The 20,568-nt window shown below is 39.9% G+C and overlaps 1 protein-coding gene across 2 annotated transcripts in view; it reads left to right on the top strand.

Moving 5' to 3' along the window:
• The window catches only part of PRKDC (protein kinase, DNA-activated, catalytic subunit), an 86,008-nt gene extending 68,843 nt beyond the window's left edge, over nt 1-17,165 (top strand). For both annotated transcript variants that reach the window (XM_027674190.1, XM_027674198.1), the window contains 15 exons: nt 2,091-2,271; nt 2,787-2,947; nt 4,320-4,531; nt 5,657-5,744; nt 6,471-6,614; nt 10,014-10,218; nt 10,755-10,822; nt 11,089-11,309; nt 11,610-11,702; nt 13,581-13,670; nt 14,145-14,216; nt 14,301-14,502; nt 14,913-15,101; nt 15,600-15,739; nt 16,786-17,165. In XM_027674190.1, coding sequence (XP_027529991.1) covers nt 2,091-2,271; nt 2,787-2,947; nt 4,320-4,531; nt 5,657-5,744; nt 6,471-6,614; nt 10,014-10,218; nt 10,755-10,822; nt 11,089-11,309; nt 11,610-11,702; nt 13,581-13,670; nt 14,145-14,216; nt 14,301-14,502; nt 14,913-15,101; nt 15,600-15,739; nt 16,786-16,990 — 2,271 coding nt within the window. In that variant the 3' untranslated portion in view covers nt 16,991-17,165. The remainder of the gene's footprint in view (nt 1-2,090; nt 2,272-2,786; nt 2,948-4,319; nt 4,532-5,656; nt 5,745-6,470; nt 6,615-10,013; nt 10,219-10,754; nt 10,823-11,088; nt 11,310-11,609; nt 11,703-13,580; nt 13,671-14,144; nt 14,217-14,300; nt 14,503-14,912; nt 15,102-15,599; nt 15,740-16,785) is intronic.
• The last annotated feature ends 3,403 nt before the right edge of the window (nt 17,166-20,568 follow it).

The raw sequence follows: 20,568 nt of genomic DNA on the forward strand, positions 1-20,568 counted from the left end.
ATGCACAGTATCAAGACAAGGCTTGGAATCCTCAAAGAATGCCTTGATTTCAGCTGGACATTTCTGAGCTGTTTCATGCTATCAGACTGTCTTATTTGTAAAGAGATCTTTATAATACTAGTACACCTACTTTATTTAAATAATTTTAATGATAGAGAGGAGAGGGATTATTAAGGCAGAGCATATGCGGGTCCTCTTTACCTGTTTTGGGGAGGTGTGCATTTGAAGAATACAGTGACAGGCTGCTGCATCTGAAATCTTATATATTGTCAGTTGTCCCAGATGCTATGGCATTGACTTCTCGTCTGTCAAATTGATTAAGAATTTGAAGTACCACTACTGGCTTATTTCTGTTAATTCCTAAAGCCACCATGAAGACCCTTATATATAGAATCAGAATGGTTTGGGTTGGAGGGGACCTTAAAGATCATCTTATTCCAATCCCCCTGCCATGTACAGAAATACTTTTCACTAAACCAGGTTGCTCAGAGTTCTTCTCTGGGCAGCCTGTTCCAGTGCCTCACTACCCTCACATCAAAGAACTTCCTCCTAATCTAAACCTGCTTTCTTTTAGTTTGAAACCATTCCCCCTTGTTCTATCACTACATGCTCTTATAAAAAGTCCCTCTTTGTCTTTTGTGTAGGCTCCCTTCAGGGAGTATGAATCATATTAGTATAAAACAAACAAAAAAAGTTGTTCTTAATTTGTGTTTTTTTAGTTGTTAAAGTAAAGCAGATCAGGTTCAAATTTTTAAATTTAAATTTTCAGGTGTGTAGAAACTTAAGCAAAAGCTTGAGCTTCATTTATTAGCTAATTATTAAGGGCATTCTTCTTAAGGAAATCTAAAAGATGAGCATAAAAGCTCTTCTGTGTCAAATAAGCAAGATTACAATACCAGATATTTCTATAAGATTAAGAAGATTAGCCTTATTTTAGCCTAGTATTAAGCAGTACTCTGACCCTGGAACTGTCCCTCTATCTGACCAAAATTCAAACTATTTAATTTCAGTTACAGCGTTTAGTGTGGTCTGCAGGACCAGGGCAGTGATCGTCCCCCTGTGCTTGGTACTGGTGAGGCCACACTTCAAATCCTGTGTTCAGTTTTGGGCCCTGCACTCCAAGAAAGGCGTTGAGGTGCTGGAGTGTGTCCAGAGAAGGGCAGCAGAGCTAGTGAAGGGTGTGGAGCACAGGTCTCACAAGGAGCGGCTGATGGAGCTGGGGTTGTTTAGCCTGGAGAGAAGGAGGCTCATTGCTCTCTAAAACTACCTGAGAGAAGGTGCAGTGAGGTGGGGGTGAGTCTCTTCTGGCAGGTAACAAGTAAGAAGGCAAGAAGAAATGGCCTCAAGTTGCACCAGGGGAGGTTCAGGTTGGATATTAGAAAGTTTTTTTTAACTGAAAGAGTGGTTAGGCCGTGGAATAAGTTGCCCAGGGAGATAGTGGAGTCACCGTCTCTGGAAGCATTCAAGAGGCATCTGGATTGGGATATGGTTTAGGGGTTGATCGTGTTGGTGCTGGGTTCACAGTTGAACAGATGATCTTGAAGGTGTCTTCCAACCTTGATTCTGTAAAGAATCTTGTCAAGTCACAAGATTGCATAAGCTACATTAGAAATGTATCATCAGTATTACTGTGTTTATAATAGGGAAAAAGACATGAGATTCATAATAGTTTGATGCATGCTTTTTTAACACAAATTCCAAGTGTAGCTGTTATGCAGATGTTGCAGATATGTCTTAATAGGAAAAAAACCCCAAAGTTTTATTTTGTTTTCTGTTAACTGTTTCCAAAAACTCCAGTAACATTAATTTTTTTGCAGTTATAAAAATTCCACTTAGCATGTCCAAAGACTAATTCAAATTAAAAGTGTGGTTTATTTATTTCCATTGAAAATTGTGGACATTAAAGTTCTGTAAATTACTGTTAGAAATAACACCCTTATTTTTTCCCCTTTTTTCAGCTGCTCAAAACATCTTAAAACAGTTAAAGTGTTATCTACTCACGACTTACAATGAAGCTTCAGTGTCAGAGAGAGAGTTGTTCAATGCTGCTTGCTAATGTGTGTTTTTTTGCTCTTATGATTGAATTTCAGGTATTGACAGGTCTGAACAAGAAGGCTTTTCAGTGTTTCAGCTATGCTGTGAGGAAGTCTGAAGAGGAGCTACAGTCCCACTCCGTGGAACATGTAGATGTGGTGGGAGTTATCGATGCATATATGACACTGATCGGTTTCTGTGACCAGCATCTGCGTAGGGAAGAAGAAGGCTCGCTTGGTTAGTCAGGGTTTTTAATAAGCTTGTGAGGTGTATTTATCTGTGATACGAGAGCTTTTGTGATACCCAGAAGTTCTCCCTAGGCAGCACAGCTCGAATTTAAATGGAACAGTTTGTCCTCCAATTCAGCAGTATTTATATTCCTTTTTTTCACCTCTGCTACTGCTGCTACCTTTGGTACTAGTGAATCACTTGTAGTCTCCCTCTCACTTGTGAGAAATGTATCATATCCAGCAGATGCTTCCCGTGTTCCTTCCCAGACCACAGCAGCCTTGTATTTAAAGCAGGCAAGATACCAGCAGTGATGCATCTTCCTGATAAAGCTAATCCTTTCAGTCCCCAAGTACATGTGTTGCAGATGTGTGCAGTTCAAACAGATGGGAAGGAGAACAAAGTAAAAATACAAAATACACTTAAAAAAAAACCCAAATTGCAAAGATGAATGTTTCAGATGATCAAACACATGGAACAAGTGATGGTGTTTCTGATAATTCTTGTTTAATGTCTCTTGGCAGAAAGTAACACTGTGGATCTGCAGCAATTCCCAGCTATTATGGTGGAGAAAATGATAAAAGCTTTAAAACTGAATTCCAGAGAAGCCAGGCTGAGATTTCCTAGACTGTTACAAATAATTGAAAGATATCCAGCAGAGACATTGGGTCTAGTGACACGAGAGGTTAGTTGCTTCCATTTTTCTGGCAGCAAATGTTGCTATAAATCAAATTTAAAAGGTGGGGGTGGAGTTTGGATGGATAGAGAGGTTAGACTGGTAAGTTTTGCTTCAGGTAAATCAGATAAAATTTATCCCATCATTGTTCCTTGTCTTTTCTCTGACTTCCTGAGTCTGATTCATATGGACAGAAACTTTTTTCTTAAAAGTTTAACTTTTTATCATTATTCTGATTCCAAATGTTAATTTGAGAGTTGCTGGAGAAAAACTATGGTGTGTTTTGCCTTTTTTTTTCCTTCCTAAGAATCTAAATGGGCTGATAAAGGTGGTTAGAGTTAGGGTGAGGAATGTGTCTAATTCCTGTAGGCTGACTTTCTTGCATGCAGAAAGCCAGCAGCTTTTCCAGACTCCTTCCATGTCTGCCACCTTTCTTCATTCTTCACTTCAGAGTTTACTACAGCTTTGTCGTCCTTTGTATTTCCCACTTCCTTTGTTCCTTCCTTCCTTCTACAACCTGTCCCTCCATTGCCATTCCATGGCAGGATATCATGAGCCTTCCCTTCTGTCATGGGTCAGATAAGCTGAGACTTTCTCCCTTCTCTGTGACTCATGCCTGTTCCTGCCTTGGCCTGCCTGTCTTTTCAAGCCTTGTGCTCACAGAGCAAAAGGGCCTGTCAGAGGAAGAACTCGAGTGAGACAGAAACGGGAGTTAGTTATCCCAAGGAACTGAGAAAGTAGCAGAAGTGGGTGAGGTGTACAAGGTGTGGCTGCAGTTAAACACTGGTGGTTCAAACAGCACCTATCAACTGATCTAGTTGAAAAATCTCACCCAGAAGGGGAGTTCACCAGGCATTTATTTATCCTATCACCTGTCTTTCTGTGATATAAATACTGGCAATCTGATCTTAAATTCTATTAGAAGTTTTTAAAGTTTAATGAAGGACAAAACTGTGGTAGGAGCTCCAGTGTTCCCCTTCCTGGCGTTTTTTACTCAAATGAAAACTTCAGTCCAATGGTGTTTGAGCTGAATTCCTTCAGATTTTTGAGTTGCTTGTATGGGATAATCAAAAATTATTATATTACACCCAGACAGAAAAACCACAAGTTTAAGTGTAAAACCTTATACTTATCAAACAAGCCACAAATCTTTATAACGGAAAACCTATTAAGCAGCAGTGGTGGTGCTAGTAGTAGTAGTAGTAATAATAATTAAATTTGTGCTTCGTTGGGGAATGTTTTGAGCAACCTAGTTGACATTTGCTGTTTCCTTTTCATGCATTTCTCTCTGTCAGGTTGCACCATGAAGCAGTTTTGCTTGCTATGTTTGGTATTTTCAAAGAGGACCAAAGTTGAAAGCAGTGTGTCTGTGTTTTTGCAGCTTTCTTCAGTTCCCTGTTGGCAGTTCATTGGTTGGATTAGCCAGATGATGGCACTACTTGACAAGGATGAAGCAGTAGCCGTACAACATACTGTTGAAGAGATTGCAAATACCTATCCCCAGGCAATCGTCTACCCTTTCATGATCAGCAGTGAAAGTTACTGCTTCAAAGATACTGCAACTGGTTGTAAGAACAAGGAGTTTGTAGAAAGGTGAATTTGCAATTGGAGTAGCTCTTTTGTATGTTTTTTATTCAGGAGTGGACATCTAAGCAAACTCTTTTCTTTAGCAAGCACAAGGGTAGTCCTACCCACACTAAGTTTTCATTTAAAGGCACAGAGAAATGCAGTATATCAGTTCTATCAGTGTTAGACATACTCAGGTTGGGGGCCTGAATACTTTATGAAGTGTTGGGTCCCCCCCAGGCTGTGGGAAGTTAGAATTTTTCCAAGATAAAACAAAAAGACCACAGAGGGGCAACCCCTTTTTATCTTGTAATTCTGTGGTAGTCAAAATTTCTTCTTCCTTATTCTGCTCTGCTGAGGTAGAAGAGAAATCTGGTGTATGATTACACTCTTACTATAGTAGACTTCACAGCAGTAAGTTGGTACCCATCATAAATGAAGTTTGCTTGGACATTTACAATTTTTCTAGTACTAAGAGAAAGCAGATATGTTTAAATAGAATAGATGCTCGTACCAGACTTCACAGAGAGCAACAAAATGGATGCATGTTATCTTGGAGAATGACAACTCCTGGGTTGTGTTCTTCTCTGCTTATTTAGTGTGCAACATGCACCTTCTTCTACAAGCCCTCCCTTGCCCATTTTGCCATGAAATAACATCCAAGTTAATCCCCAGGCAAAAATCAGTTTCCATCACACAGTGCTGTAGAACTGCTATTCCAATTTTGGGTGTCTTTTTGCCTATTTTTTTTTTCAAATCTCTGATATATTTTCTGAATTCTTTTACTTAAAATAGAAGATAAAGTCTTGTGCTTCACAGACAGTATCACCCTTCAATAATTGTCACAACAGGATGTGTAGTCTGGTTAATGCTTGTTTCTGTTTCAAGCATGCTTTCCACTTACCCACCAAAATCCTATTTTCATAGTGGGACACTTAATTAAAAAACTGGGAGTTGTGTGGCATGTTCAGTCAACACATAAACAGTCATGCAGCCAAAGAGAGAATTCTGAGAGCGTTGTACCTATCTACACATAAATTATTTTACCAGATTCTTGTGTATAGCAGACAGTCTAGATCATTGCTTATCTGCAAGCTAGGTGATGATGGTAGTTCCTGTTGTGTTGTAATGCATTTTTTTCTTCTTTTAAAGGATCAAGAATAAGTTGGATAGAGGAGGAGTTGTTCAAGATTTTGTTCGCTCGCTGGAGCAGCTCTCTAATCCTGTAATGCTTTTTAAGGTAAAGTGTATTTTTTTTATTTCTCCCCTTCCTCTTCATTCCTCACCCTTTTTAGAAGGGTTTAGAAGAGCAAGTGCTGGGCAGAGCCTGACACAGTTCAGTTGACACCACAGCCACAGGAAGTGGTTCAACCCAGAATCAACTCATCATGATGATGTTGGGGTGCTGTCAGCAGCTTTCACTGGCGATGGTCTCCCTCCCTTGTGCCAACTGGCTGTTCTGCACTACCCTTTTTCAGCTTTCTCCTTTGGGGTCTGTGCCCTGCCCCACATTCAGTCTTCCTTAATCGTTCTGAAACCATTACAGAAATATCATTTGTGGCCATCTCTATAATTTTGGGCTACTTGTGTTTGACCACTTGTGTTCTTATGCCCTTTTCCTGCTCCCTGCTAGGCATTCTTGTTTATGTTCTGACCCCTTTATCCAAAGGATTCTTGTTTTGTGTTTGGTACTCCTGGCCCCCTAGAGGCTTTCTTAGTTTGTGGTAGAGACTATGATAGTAAACATAATTATCCTAATAAAATAAAAGTATTTTATCAAGAACAGAATGCAAGGGAAATATTTCCATAGTCTTTGGATTGCTCTTTTGGTTCTCAAAAGAAAGACACATAGTAATGATGGACTTATTAGTAAGTACAGTAACCCCAATGCAATCTGAGTGGCTTGCCGAAGAGCAAGTGTCACTAAAACTCTTCTCAGTACTCATCTGTTTCCTTCTGTTTGCAGGATTGGGTTGAGGATGTCAAAAATGAGTTGGCAAAAGCTCAGAGAAACAAAAAGAAGCTTAAGGAAATGTATGAAGGAATGTACAAGAATTTGGGAAATTTGGAGGCTCCTGGCCTTGGATTGCTGAGGAAAAGGTTTATTCAGGTTTGTGTGATTGCTGAGTAGTGTTGGCATCAGGTACTTGTTTTGGAAGACGTTAGAAGATCAGAAGAGGGAACCAGATCACACATTTTACAGGTGCTGCAGGACTTGATGAGACTTGATCAAGTCAGGAGTACAGGACTGGTATTTCTTTGCTAGAAGCCATGGACTTAACATAGTTCAGTTTCCACTTCTGACTGCCCTGCAGGGCTAAATGTTCCCTCTTACTCAGCTTCTGCCTCTTCTGTCCTACATGCTGCCAGGTTCATAGGACCTGAGCCTCTCTGATCATCCATGGGAATCTGGCCTTGTTTTTTGTTCCCTGCTACCAAAGATTTATGAGCACTTTAGGGAGTTTTGCTATATTATGCTACTCAAATTTGCTGCCGATACTAAGTTACTTAGGGTAAGTAATACAGAAGAGTTACAACTATGAAGAATTACGGAAAGGACTTCACAAAATTGACTGAGTTCTAAAATAGTGAAAATTAGTGTAGAAAATGAAGTGATACATGTGGCAAAAAACCATAATTACCCTAGTTTCATATATAAATTCTTCAGGTTTGAGCTGACTATTGCAATTCAAGACCAAAATCTTGGTTTGTGATAGTTCTTTGAAAACATCAGATTTGCACACTCAAGGGCAGTCAAGAAAGAAAAGTGACTGTCGTTATTAAGAGTAGAGAATTAAACATGGATTTATACATTGGCATAGCAATGACTGACTCGTGCTTCTTGAACACTGTAGTCCTCATCTGCATTTCTCAACACAGATACAATAAAATTGGATGAAGTTCAGAGTGGCAAGAATAATCAGAGGTACAGAGTAACCTCTGTACAAGCAACTTTAGCATTCCTCCAGTTGCAAAAGACACAATGATTCCAGATGCAATAAAGCTCTTAACATCATTCCCAACACCAGTGGTGCTAGGTTGACTGAGGGTTGGACTTGATGAACTGAAGGTCTTTTCCAACCTTAATGATTCCATGATTCTATCAGGAGTGCCAAGCATGAAGTAAATATTCTATGGAAGTGGCAGGTTCAAAACAGTGAGAGGTGTTTCCTCATTCATTACACACTTGAGTGCTGAACTCTTGCTGCAGGGTGTTATGGATGCTTTCATGGGTTCAAATAGCAAGTAGGCAATAGCACAGGAGGGGGAAAATGCTTTGAGAGCTTTTACATACAAATGCACACTTCTGGGTCCAGAAATCCCTGAGCTGAAAATTGCTGGAGGCCAGGAGAGTGATACTCCCTGTAGAAAGAGCACCCCAACTGTATGGTTGCACTGTATGTGCATAGCCCCCGTGGCCAGGGCTGGGTGGATCCAACTCTCTCCCATTCTTATGGCCCAGCTCTCTCTGACCATTCTTATGTCACATTAGCATTAGATAAACTAACCTGGGTGTCTCTAGGGAGATTCCTTCCCCATGAGCAGGGAAAGGTGGAGGATGAGAGTAAGGTGGAGTTGGGAGGAGGTGAGGTGATACAGCAGTAGAAAGAGCAATTGGGAGTCTAGGGGCACACTAGCCCTTTGAATCCGTTGCTGTGAGATAAGCTGGGTCTTTGATGATAATGACTTTGAACTTAAGAATGGGGAAAAGAATGTGCAGGATGTGCTGCTGTCAGGGGTGGAGATAGAGAGAGGGGAGCAGCTCTATGTTGAGCTATCTCTACAGGGTACAAGCACAGCAAGGGGCCTAGCAGGCATGAGCACAAAGGCTGACTTAAACCAAAACAGTCCATGGCTCTTTAATACTGAAATGTGCAGTATTAGAGGATGCTGCAAGTAGTGGTGTGCTGTGGGAGAGAAGCGCAAGGGAGGTGCTAGAGAAGGGTAGCAGGGTTGTTCCCCTCTGTTGAAGGGAAGAGAGAGCGGTATTCCCACAGAGAGCAACTGCAGAAGAGGGTCAGGGTGATGGTATGCAGACTCTGAATTCATTGCTCTCATGATGCATTATTATGAAGAAACACAGTGTACTACGAGAATAACTGTATCATTATCCTTGCTGGGGGAAAAACAAGTTGTCTCTTGACTGACACATAAAATTGCTCTACTGTGTGGAGTACTTCAGGCTCCTAATCTTCGTGTCTATGATTTATGTAGAATTTCAGTTGTATCTTAAACAATAACAATCTTGCTTTAATATTGAATTCCAGTCATGCATAAATTAAACACTGGTGATGAATTGTATTAATTAAAATACAGTGTTAAGGCCATGGACTATTTGCTGCCTTGAATTTTAAAAGAAGTCAAAGAACAGAACAGAGAAAGCAATCAGGTGTTCATGTGGAAATAGATTTAGTAATAAAGATGTTATTGACTGTAGTAGTCTCTTCAGAAGGATGATGGGTTTTGTATTTTCATTTACTTCAGTGAAAGAACTGTGTCCTTCATAGTTTGGGAGAAAAATGATCAGGCATTGAAAAAAACAAGTGAGCTTACATATCTTTAAAAGCCATTAATACCAGGTCTAAGTGGGAACATCTGGTTTTTCTACACCTTCAGTGTGAACACAAGGATTCAGTTAACTACTTGTAGATAATACTTTGTTTATTAAATGGCTCAGTGTGAAATGTCTTTGCACTTTATCAAGATATTTAAAATACTTTAAAATATGGTTCTATGCACTTTGTGTCCAAAATTATTGCAAAGCAGATCATTAATAATAAATCTGATAGTAAGTAAAACATTCAAACATTTCATAGAATGGTTTGGGTTGGAAGGGACCTTAAAGATCATCTAATTCCAAGCCCCCTGCCTGCCTTCCAGTAGACCAGGTTGCTCAGAGCCCATCCAGCCTGGCCTTGCACACTTCTAGGGATGGGGCATTCACAACTTCTCTGAACAAACCTGTTCCAGTGTCTCACCACCCTCACAGTGAAGAGTTTCTTCCTAATATCTACTAAACCTGCCCTTTTTCAGTTTAAAGCCATTGCCCCTTATCCTGTTATTGCATGCCCTTGTAAAAACTCCCTCTCCAGTTTTCTTGTGGGCCCTCTTTAGATATTTTATATTAATGTTCACTAGTTGATCCTAAATTTTTGTAAGCAGTTGAGGTACATGTATTAAGTTTAATGAGCAGCATTACTGGTGTGGTCCATCAGAATCCAACTGCAGCTAGAAGAGGTAAAAAGCGATAAGCTTCTAGTTTTGACATGATATTACTGAGTTGATAAAATATAGATATTTCTGTTGATGGTAGTTGGTGGGTCTACTAAACAGGCAGTGAAAAGGTTCTGTCAAACTAGAAATAACAGAGAAAAAAAGAACTGGAGTGGAAGGACTATTGATATATTTCAGAAGCTCAGATGAAGCTGTGTGTTTGATAGGAAGGTACTGTTTTGATATTCTTGTGTAGTGTCTAGCACTGTGTAAACTTTCTATAAATGACTCTTAGGCTTTTGGGAAGGACTTCGACCATCATTTTGGCAGAGGTGGTTCAGAACTGTTGGATATGAAGACTAGTGACTTTGATGCGATTGCAACTTCTCTCCTCTCAAAAATGTACAAAACCCATAAAGAACCTGGAAACCTGAAAGAATGTTCACCATGGATGAGTGACTTCAAAGCTGAGTTCTTGAGGAATGAATTAGAGGTTCCTGGTACGTTCAGTGTTGATGGTGAACTGTCCCTCACAAGAAAGTTGCGACTCTTGAGCTCTACTCCTTATATTGACTATAAGGCCCTTCTTTCTGGACTTATGCCTTATCTGGCCTTATCTGAAATAGCTCAGTTCACTCTCTTAAATCTGTTCTTAAGCTGTAATCCTGATTTTTAAAATTGTATCTAAAATTGTATCTCTTACCTAAGAACTTAGTATTTTTCTAAAGGCCTAACTCAAGAAGGTCTGATATATGAATCTAATATATGTTTAAATCTAGTTCAGAAAAGGTTGTGTCCTCTAAAACTATTAAGAGCTGCAATTCTAACAGCTAAATGAGGAAAAAGTATTAGTTATTCACAGATAAAATCATACTATGTATATGTTGGATTTTTATGCATTTTTAAATATTCATAGTTATCATTATATAAATTTGACAAAATATTTGTGTGTTCTGTTCTTATACACTCTTTAAAATAGAAATAAAAACAGTCTATGTAATTTTACTCAAACATTTTTTCTCCACTACCACTGCAGGTCAGTATGACGGAAAAGGGAAACCACTGCCAGAGTACCATGCAAAAATCTCCGGATTCGATGAACGGGTATGTTTTTAAGACTGAGTCAAAATCCTGTGTGGTATAAACCTGTGTTCATATTCCATTTGGAGAATATGACAGTAGCAGGGTCCTTGCTTGTGAGTGCATCTTGCAGCACATAAAGGAAGGTCTGTAAGTGGGCAGTGTTTTTCTAGTAGTAATTGAGTAACTTGATTATGTCATCTAGGACCGATATGCTTGATTTCTGTGATGATTCTGTAAAACCAATTCTTCTATCACAAATATTTTGCCTTTTCCTGTCTTTTTCCAAGATAAGTGTAATGGAATCCTTGAGGAAGCCAAAACGTATAACAATCCGAGGCAGCGATGAGCAGGAGTATCCTTTTCTTGTCAAAGGTGGCGAAGACCTGCGGCAGGACCAACGTATCGAGCAGCTGTTTGATGTAATGAACATTATCCTTTCCCAAGATGCTACATGTAGCCAAAGAAATATGCAGTTAAAAACTTACCAGGTCATCCCCATGACAACAAGGTAGGCCTTTATCTTGAAGGGACAGAAATCCTTATGTTAACATATATTACTGTTGGGATGTTTGAAAGAAAGATTTTTGTTTGCCAGATTCAGGTTCAGAGTGTTTTCTGTCTTGGCTTAATTTATTTTTTTTCCTTTTCCTTTTAAACAACATTGAAATTGCTTTGTCTGGAAACTGTTTTTCAGAGTATATTTAAATTGGTAGCTTTTAACCTTCTTTTAGCAGGAACTAGAATGTGGTGTTCTTCTAAAGTTCATCTTTGAGCTGCTTGTTCACATCTCTGACGTGTTTTGTTCTAGACTGGGACTCATCAAGTGGCTGGAAAATACTTGTACCTTAAAAGAATTCCTGAAAAATAGCATGTCTGAAGAGGAAGATATCAGTTATAACAGGTGATGCTTGGTTTAGCTGTCTGCTCTAATAGAGACCACTACTAATGGGTTTTTGGATATCTGACAGTCTTGTGACAGCATTTTCTTTTTTTTTTTTTTTTTAAATTAAATAATGAAATAAAAACACCTGTGAGCAAGGAGGCAGTTTTTACTTCCTGACCCAAATTAGTAATTGGCAACTGTTTGTTTAATGAGTGCCATTGTACCTGGAATATCCTCCACCCAACTTGTTTAAACAAGAAGCTTATAATTATAATCATGAGTGACGTCATTATCATCACCATTTCCTTATCAGCAGATTGATTTTACAAGGCAAGGATTTTGAGCTCTTGATTTGATCAGGCAGGAAATGGACTTAGGTCAGTGGGGGGCAGGGGAAGGGAGCAGAGACAGAGCGATTCAGAACCTGGGTTCAGCAGTGAGTCAGTGTGGGGGGGTGCAAATTGGCAGCAAATGCACAAAACACAACTGTAAAAGAGCACTCTCTCTAACTTTGAATAAATTATGTTGCTTGCTTGTGATTGTAATTGGAGGTTGAATATTTGTAAAATTGATTTAATTCTAGCATTTCAGCCTGTTTCTGTCCTGGAATTTAGAAATGTGGTTTAACTTACAAACGTTGTTCTTAGTTGCATAATCTCTGAGTTTGTCAAAGTGTTGTTGTCACCGTTTATTTTTACTAGTTAACGTTTATGGGGTAGGCTGGAGGAGCTTCCAGCGTGGAGGTTGGACTCCAAAGAGTCTTTATTTCTACAGTTATTTGATTTGTGAGCAGTTTAGTTTCTTCATTACTGCTGCCGGGTTCACTTTTGTGAACAGCAGTGGTATTATGTTGGTCTCAGTTCACCGACTGGGAAAGTGGAGAGAACTCAAATGGGACCATGTCATGAAGGGAGGACATTTCTAATATGGAAGATCAGTGTCTTTCTAAAAATCGGTCATAATTTATAAAAACAAAAAAAGCTTTATTTTATTGTTGTATGTAGACTTTAAATATTTTCCCATGTGTTATTCAATCAAGAGAAATAAGACACTTAACACTGAGCTACGTTTAAATGACAGCACTCGCAAAGGAAAATCCTGATGCATTTTCTGGCAGTATTTTGGTTGGGGTAGGGGGAACAACCTTCTGAAGTTTTGAAATCCTCTTCTTTGTCCCCAAGTGGTGGGCTATGCAGTCTATAAATGACAAATCCTTCTTAAATGGAAAGAATTTCTCTATCTCAAAACATGCTTTGGAAGGAAGAGAGAATACGGGTGCTCTGCTAAGTTGCTGCCTCTGGAATAGAAGTTTAACGTCTGATGTACTTAGTCAAGATGGGAGAAAGTTATTCTATAAGCAGTGCAACTAATGAATACTGGCTTCTTATGGATTAATACCCTAAGTTCAAGCCCCCATTCCTCCCTCTTGTACACAGTGAGGAGATAAACTGCCTTCTTGCATTTCTTACCATTTTGGATGGACAAGCAGTAGTGTGTACTGTGGTGGGCTACATAATGCCTCTCAAGTGGCTATGAGACTCTGTTAAAAATATCTTTTCCTCCCTGGAGAAATTATTTTGGGTCTTTCTTCTCAAGGCAGCATCTAATTTTCACAGTCCCTATTAACAAATTAGCAGCTTTGAGGTGTCTAATCTTCCATCAGATATGACTGAAGTGTGTTCAAAGTTGGGGGGAAGGAGATGGATGCGTATTCACTGACTGCTTAAACTTCATTTCCGGAGCAAGGTTAAAATTAATGTAGTCTGTAGCTTCCTGACTCTTCCTTTGCATAAAAATCTCATGGGTCAGAGCAGCACACAGCCTGCAGATATTCCAGTACAGAGTGATAAGATCATCAAGGAATCATCAGTGCTTTTTTTCTTTTTTTGTTCCTAGCAAAAAAGGACCTCGCGCTACCTATTCTGAGTGGCTGTCCAAGATGGGTGGGAAAGCACAAGGCATCTCTCGATACCATGCTATGTACAGGTAGGATTTAAAAGAGGACTGCATGTAAAATAACAGAAGCTAGAGTGTGCACACACACGGAGTTGTAGAAATTCCAAGAAAAAACATTATCTGTGTTATAATATGATGGCTAGATTTGATTTTTGCTCATTTTACTGCTCTGTCTTACTGGAGATTCTCTGCAGGAGGAGGTTAGAACTGCCAAAAATCCCACCAGAGTACAGGAATGCTTCCAGAAGCTTGCTCACTTCCTTAAGAAAGTGTCTTGAAGCAGATGCTGCACTTCAACTTTATTTTCTAGGTGTCTTGTTCCTAATTATGCAGTCAGTAGGTAGGCTGCCTCAGAGCCCGAGCATCTGCTCAAGTTGGACAGAGAAAATCCCTGTGATTCACCAAGAACTCAAGAATATTTGATGATTTCGGTCCCAACTTAACATTTCACATGCAGTGGGCTGTTATTTCTATGGCTAACATTATTCCTTCATTTATTTGCAGTAATGCAAGCCGTAGAGAAGCAGTTATGTCTTTCAAAAGCAGGGAAAGCAGTGTTCCAGAAGACCTGCTGCGGTAAGTGCACTGTCAGTGACTGCACCTTGTGAAACAACTGTTGGTGTTTATCTGTGTTCAACAAACGAGTTCTGTTTCGTTCAGGCGAGCCTTTGTGAAAATGAGCACATCTCCTGAAGCCTTCCTGTCCCTGCGGTCCCATTTTGCCAGCTCCCATGCACTGATGTGCATCAGCCACTGGATACTTGGTATTGGAGACAGACATCTGTCCAACTTCATGATTAACAAGGAGACGGGTGGCATGGTGGGAATAGACTTCGGATATGCATTTGGTGCAGCCACACAGGTATTTGTTTTCTAATTAATTTGTTACAGCTCTTACATTTATACGTGTATTCTCCGTACTAAATTTGATGCTTTTCAGTTGCCATCATTCTGGTGCAAAATAGTGCAATCTTTACAAGTTATTTCTAGTTGATTGAATAAAATCTCTGTGTCAGATATTCTCAGACAAACCCGAAGCTGTAGAGTTTCACAGCTGATATGGTGGTGTTTTGCATAACCGCTATCACTAAATATTCACGACTAGAGTTTGGTGTCACAACTTGGTCCAGTTCTACTGTATTGCACCGTATTTTCAGTTAAGTGACAGAGGGGGTTCCAAAGCTTAAAAAGAACAAAATACTCCTTTCTAATCCCTCTGTTCCAAGGCTTCTTATTTCTTGTTTTGTTTTGACTGTCCTTCCCCTTTGCTAGTTTTTGGGTGTGCCAGAGTTGATGCCTTTTCGCCTGACTCGCCAGTTTGTTAATCTTATGATGCCAGTGAAAGAGTGGGGACTCATTTATAGTGTGATGGTGCATGCCCTAAGGGCTTATCGGTCAGATCCAGATCTCCTCATCAGCACAATGGATGTATTTGTAAAGGAGCCTTCTTTGGACTGGAAGGTGGGGTTTTTCCTCTTTTCTCTTTCTTGGTGTGAAAATTCTTAAACTGTACTAAGAATAAAACCGATCAAAAAGGAGGTATTTCTAGGTGTACACTCACAGTGCTCCTTTTATCTTTCTTTGGTTTTTTAAGTTCTCAGAGAAACTGAACTTAAAGTATTTAAAATGACGGAATTCTATATTGATGCACAAAGAATAGTAGCATATGGCAGCAGCATAAATATTTTCAACTGTTTGCATTGAGCCTCTTAAATTTACGTCAGCACTGTATATATCAAATTAATAATTACAGAGAAAACTGAAGCTAGTTGCACTTCAATAACCTAAGTTGTAAATTAAATTTAAGTCATAGACAAGCTAAATATTATCTCACTACTTTGTCCTCCACTGCATATACAGTTAAGAGTTACTGGCTTGACTTGCTATGATCTGGCAGTTTAAAAGTCTTTTTTAAGTGTATGATTTATGACAAATAGGGCAAATTTGTTTTCTCTTTAGAACTTTGAAGAAAGACAGCTGAAAAAAGGAGGCACATGGATTAAGGAAATAAACACATCTGAAGTAAACTGGTACCCTTTGCAAAAAGTCAACTATGTCAGAAGAAAGCTTACAGGTGCCAATCCAGCAATAATCACTTGGTAAGATGCTCTCCTTTTGCTTTAAACTGCTCCACTAAGAGCTTTGGCAGGCTCCTGTGTCAGATTTTGTTCTCTTTGGATAGAATAGTGGCTAGGAAAAGAGAAGAGACAGGGCAAAATTTCAACAAACCTTCTGTCAGAATCATTTTGGTCCATCTACAAGCTCTCTGAATCACCTTGCCAGCCAAAACACCAGATATCTCCCCACAAGTTTTCTTGCTCCAGCTCAGGCCTCTGAGCAGTTTTACTGCTCCTGGCAAGAAACATCTCCCCACCCTGTCAGCCTGCTTAATCTCACACTGCTCAGCCCACTGTTCCTCATTTTTGTCTCCATGACTTTTAGACTAGGGGTAATATTTAAATCAGTAGGAGTAAGATTTAAATCAATATATGCTTCTGCTGAAGAATTACTTGAAATGGAACCTGAACCAGCTGTAGGGGAGGCATGGAGGTAAGCTGCTTCCCAAAAACATCACATTCAAATCTGACAGCATTTTCAGGTTATTTATGTCAGTCTAGTCAAGTCTGGCTCAAGCGAGAATGTCTTTAAAGTTCAGTTAAAAGTACAATTAATCCCTTCCATCCTCTTTTAAAAAGACATTTTGGATTAATCAAGGGAAAGACAAAAAAGCAAAGAAAGCAAGCCTGTTTTAAAACCATACAAATACTGAAAAGTGCAGGACTTGGGAGGAGTCCCTTTTGTGGTCAAGGCTGAACTGGAAGAGGCAGCAAAATATTTGTTACAGGCACAAATCAGAAGGGCAGGTAAGGAGATCAACAGCTTGGATGTGAACTTCTGCATCCCTCTTTCACCTAGAGACCTCTGACAAGATTGACATATTCATGGTAAATACTCACTAGTAAAAGACACCTGAAATCACCAGTCTTTGTTGGCCAAGCCTTCTGCAGCTCTTGAACAGTCTCCACATCTTGATCTCAATTCAGGCAGCTTTATTTTTCGAGTGCTGTTTTGTATTTAAAAATCCATCTCAGATTTTTTGCTTGTTTCTTTTAGTAAGAGCTTATTTTTGTGTTCTCAATTTCAGTGACGAACTACGCCTGGGCCATGAGAAGTTACCTTGTTATAAAGATTTTGCGGCTGTGGCTCGTGGTAATGCCAGTCATGATATCAGAGCCAAAGAGCCAGAGGACGGACTTTCAGAGGAGACCCAAGTGAGATGCCTCATCGATCAAGCGACAGACCCCAATATTCTTGGCAGAGTCTGGGAAGGATGGGAACCCTGGATGTGAGGACCTCCTCTCTAAAGCCCAATCTGCCAAGGGACCTGTATCCTAATACACAGCTGCAACTAGATCAGAATTTTAAGGCAAAAAAGGAAAAAATCTCTTAACTGCTTTTATCATCGGTTAACTTGACTAATAGAGAATATAAATTTTTTGTATTAAAGCTGTATTCAAACACTGATTTTTTTCTTAATTATTTTTCTTGTATGCAGTTCAGTAACAAAGCAGCTTTATTGCCTTTGTGTTAAAATCAATGTAGAAAGAACTGGACAGGCTATAGAACTTAAAGATTTATTTGAAAGGCACTGAGACCCTACAGCAGAAAGCACAAATTCATACCCTGCAAACTTGTGGGCATCCATGTAGTGATGTAGTAAAAGTCTGTACTTTTCTTTTACAGAGACCTTGATGACAATCAGCTAAAACCATTCTGCAGACACATATTATTTGTAATTAAAACTAGAAGATTTTTGTATCAGTAGTATCAGTGAAACACATGGGTAAATTAAACAGAAAATGCCTTTAAACTCTAAATAACACTTAAAGTATGTGAACAGCTATTTCATTACTGGATAATGTATAGATAAGACTGTTCCAGCAGATATTTTTTTTTAGCAATTAGAGGTTTATACTCTGTTATCTTTGTCCTTTGGAAGTATGCACTTCTCATGTTGTATTAATTCCAAATTATTTGTTTGACCAAAGCCAAAAATAGTCAATGCCACCACAGTAGAGTGCTGTAAGCTTCTTGCCATAACTGCAGCACAGCACAGCACAGGCATGGCTACTGCACTTGGAATTTGCTTATGCTGAAGTGTGGAGGTTTTGCCAGGTGTAGCTCTTCCTCTTTGACAACCAGTTCTCAGGTATGCTGGGTTTGGCTGGGGTTGAGTTAGTTTTCTTCAGAGTAGCTAGACTGGGGCTATGGTTTGGCTTTGTGCTGGAAACAGTTGATAACACAGGGATGCTTTATTGTTGCTGAGCAGGGCTTGCACAGAGACAAGGCCTCTTCTGCCTCTCACACCCTGAGGAGTGCCAGGGTACACATGGAGTTGGGAGGCACACAGCCAGGATACATGACTCCAACTGACCCAAGGGATATCATATACCATGCGGTGTCTTGCTCAGCATGTAGAGCTGGAGGAAGAAGGAGAAAGGGAGAGATGTTCAGAGTGGTGGTGTTTGTCTTCCCAAGTTAGCCTGGCTTTCCAGGGGATGGCTGAACACCTGCCTGCCCATGGGAAGGGGTGAATGAGTTGCTTTGCTTGTGTGCACAGCTTCTGCACAGTCTTTGTCTCAAACTGTGAGTTTTCTCACTTTTCCAGTTCTCGCTGCAGAGGAGTGAGGAGCGGCTGTGTGGGGCTGAGTTGCCAGCCAGGGTTAAACCATGGCATCAGGTAACCTTGGGGGCAAGTGCAGCACAGACAGCAAGAGAAAAAGAGAGTTCTCTAAAATACTACATTGGTTTTTACCCAGAATTCACTGTAGGATATAGATTCCATTGAGGTTTTTAATAATTATCATAGAAGGTGTAATAAAAATGAGTCTTTGCCCTTTCACTGCCTAGAAGCTTTCCCTGCTGCCTCCACGGTGGTGGAGCAGTTCTGGTTTTGCTGAGGGCCATGTCTGCTGCTGGCACCAGTCTCAAATGAATGTCAGCTGGAGAGCAGAGCTTCCTGGATACAGTTCTATGAAAAACTCAGAATGGGGAAGATTGCTGAGGCCTACTGGACAGGGAGAGGGTTTTTCCATTTCAAATACTTTCCAGCAACAACTGCTATTTGTTACCTTCCTTCTTCATAAATATACTCAATTGTTTGTGTCAATAGTGTTATAAATCGAGACATTCAGAATATTTTTATTAGACTTTATTAACAAAAAATATTGTTTAGGTGTATTTTTGTAGAGGAAATATATTTAGAAATAAAAATAAACTTTCCGCTGTATACCTCATTTCAAAAGTTAATTTAGCACACTTCAATTGCAGAAAGCTTCCATGTTTATCCCTTTGCGGACATGATAATTAGTGGACAGTAATGTGGGGCTTTGTTTTATAAAAGTGTTTGATATAGTCTATTTTTATATACACTTCAGTAAGATGCCTTGGTGTATTTTATTCTTTTAATCTCTGCTATCAGTTAAAACAGCAGCCTTATGACTAAAGCTTAGTCAGGTGAGGTACTCTGGCTTTCGTGCTGTCACTCTAAAATATAAGAAAGTTTAAAGCACAATAAAATAACAACATGAAAAGGCAAGGGGACATTTAGAAATCAAGTGGCTGGTCGTAAGAGGTGTTAAATGGCACTTCTGGCACATACCTTAGATATTTACTAGGTACTTTGACCTGTACCGCAGAGGACAAAGTTTAGGTTTATAGTTTAACGAGGTTCTTCTTGTAGGACTTTTGATATCCTCGGCACCAATAGATGTTAGTGCACAGCAGGCCTCCTTCCTTGGTCTTGTGGAAGGGGCTGGGGCTGAAGTGCAGCCTAGTCCTTCCAGGGGAGGGGGACTGGAGATGACCCCTGCTGAGTGCCTTCTGCTCCCTTAAGTCCATAGCAAAAGGCCCTGCCCCTGTGAGACGGGCAAAAGTGACCCTGACAGTGCAAATGGGCTTAGAATGTGTCTATGACAATTTAAATAGTTAAAAGCTCCATCTTGGCCCTAAAATAAGTGCAATAGTTGAAAGCCTCAGCTACACCATCCTTAATGATGTATTTGTCAAGCTCATATGTCAGCTGAGGAGCAAAGCACGAAGCTGCTGTGTTTTTATGAGCAGAGATCTATCCTAAGCGAAGCAAGTGGAGTTTCCCTAACAAAGCTCTCCCCATGCAGCTGAATGAGCCTGGAAATAACTTCCAACACATATAAATGGCAGCTGCCATCCTCAATCCTAACTGAAGAGCGCTGCTCTCAATAAAATGCAGCAGCTAAATGGAAAGGCTGGAGCCAGCCTGTGAAGCAGCAAGGAAAGTACTGACGCAATGCAAACCTCAAGTCACTGGGCTCAGTGCTTTATGGGGCGGGTTTATTTGGCTTCCAGAAAAGAACAAGATGATGTGAAGCTCAGTCAGAGACTGCATCAGGTCTCACGCAAAACAAAACTTGGGAACTATTCACAAGTACAGGAGAATATTTCCTTCTCAGATTAAATAACCAGATGGATGGGCACTATATCTGGAAATCCATTAGCTGCACCTAAGAAGTTATATAAAACATTAGCATATATTCTCACTACATTTTTCTAAGTGTATAGAATGATATTCTTATTTAAGCTAATCCTTACCATCCCTGCCAAGCTTACAATTTCCCTCTAGCTAAGAATAACAGTACTGCTGAACCCAGAGGAAAGCTCTGCAGCTGCAGCCTGGAGTCTCCTTTCCCAGCTGATAAAGAGGTTCCTGTGTGCTGCTTCTCATGCTCAGGATTTTCCCTTAGTCCCCACCACTGTTCCCCAGTTTAAATGTTATCTTGAGGTGTCAGTGACTAAGATGTGATACAGCACCAGCACATCTTTGGGCATGGGAAGGAGCCTATGAGCCTTCCACAAAAACAATGAATTGGGCTTGTATTCAGCCATGGAA

This window comes from Neopelma chrysocephalum, unplaced genomic scaffold (assembly GCF_003984885.1).
Source record: "Neopelma chrysocephalum unplaced genomic scaffold, ASM398488v2 Primary Assembly neopelma1_22, whole genome shotgun sequence".
NCBI lineage: Eukaryota > Metazoa > Chordata > Aves > Passeriformes > Pipridae > Neopelma > Neopelma chrysocephalum.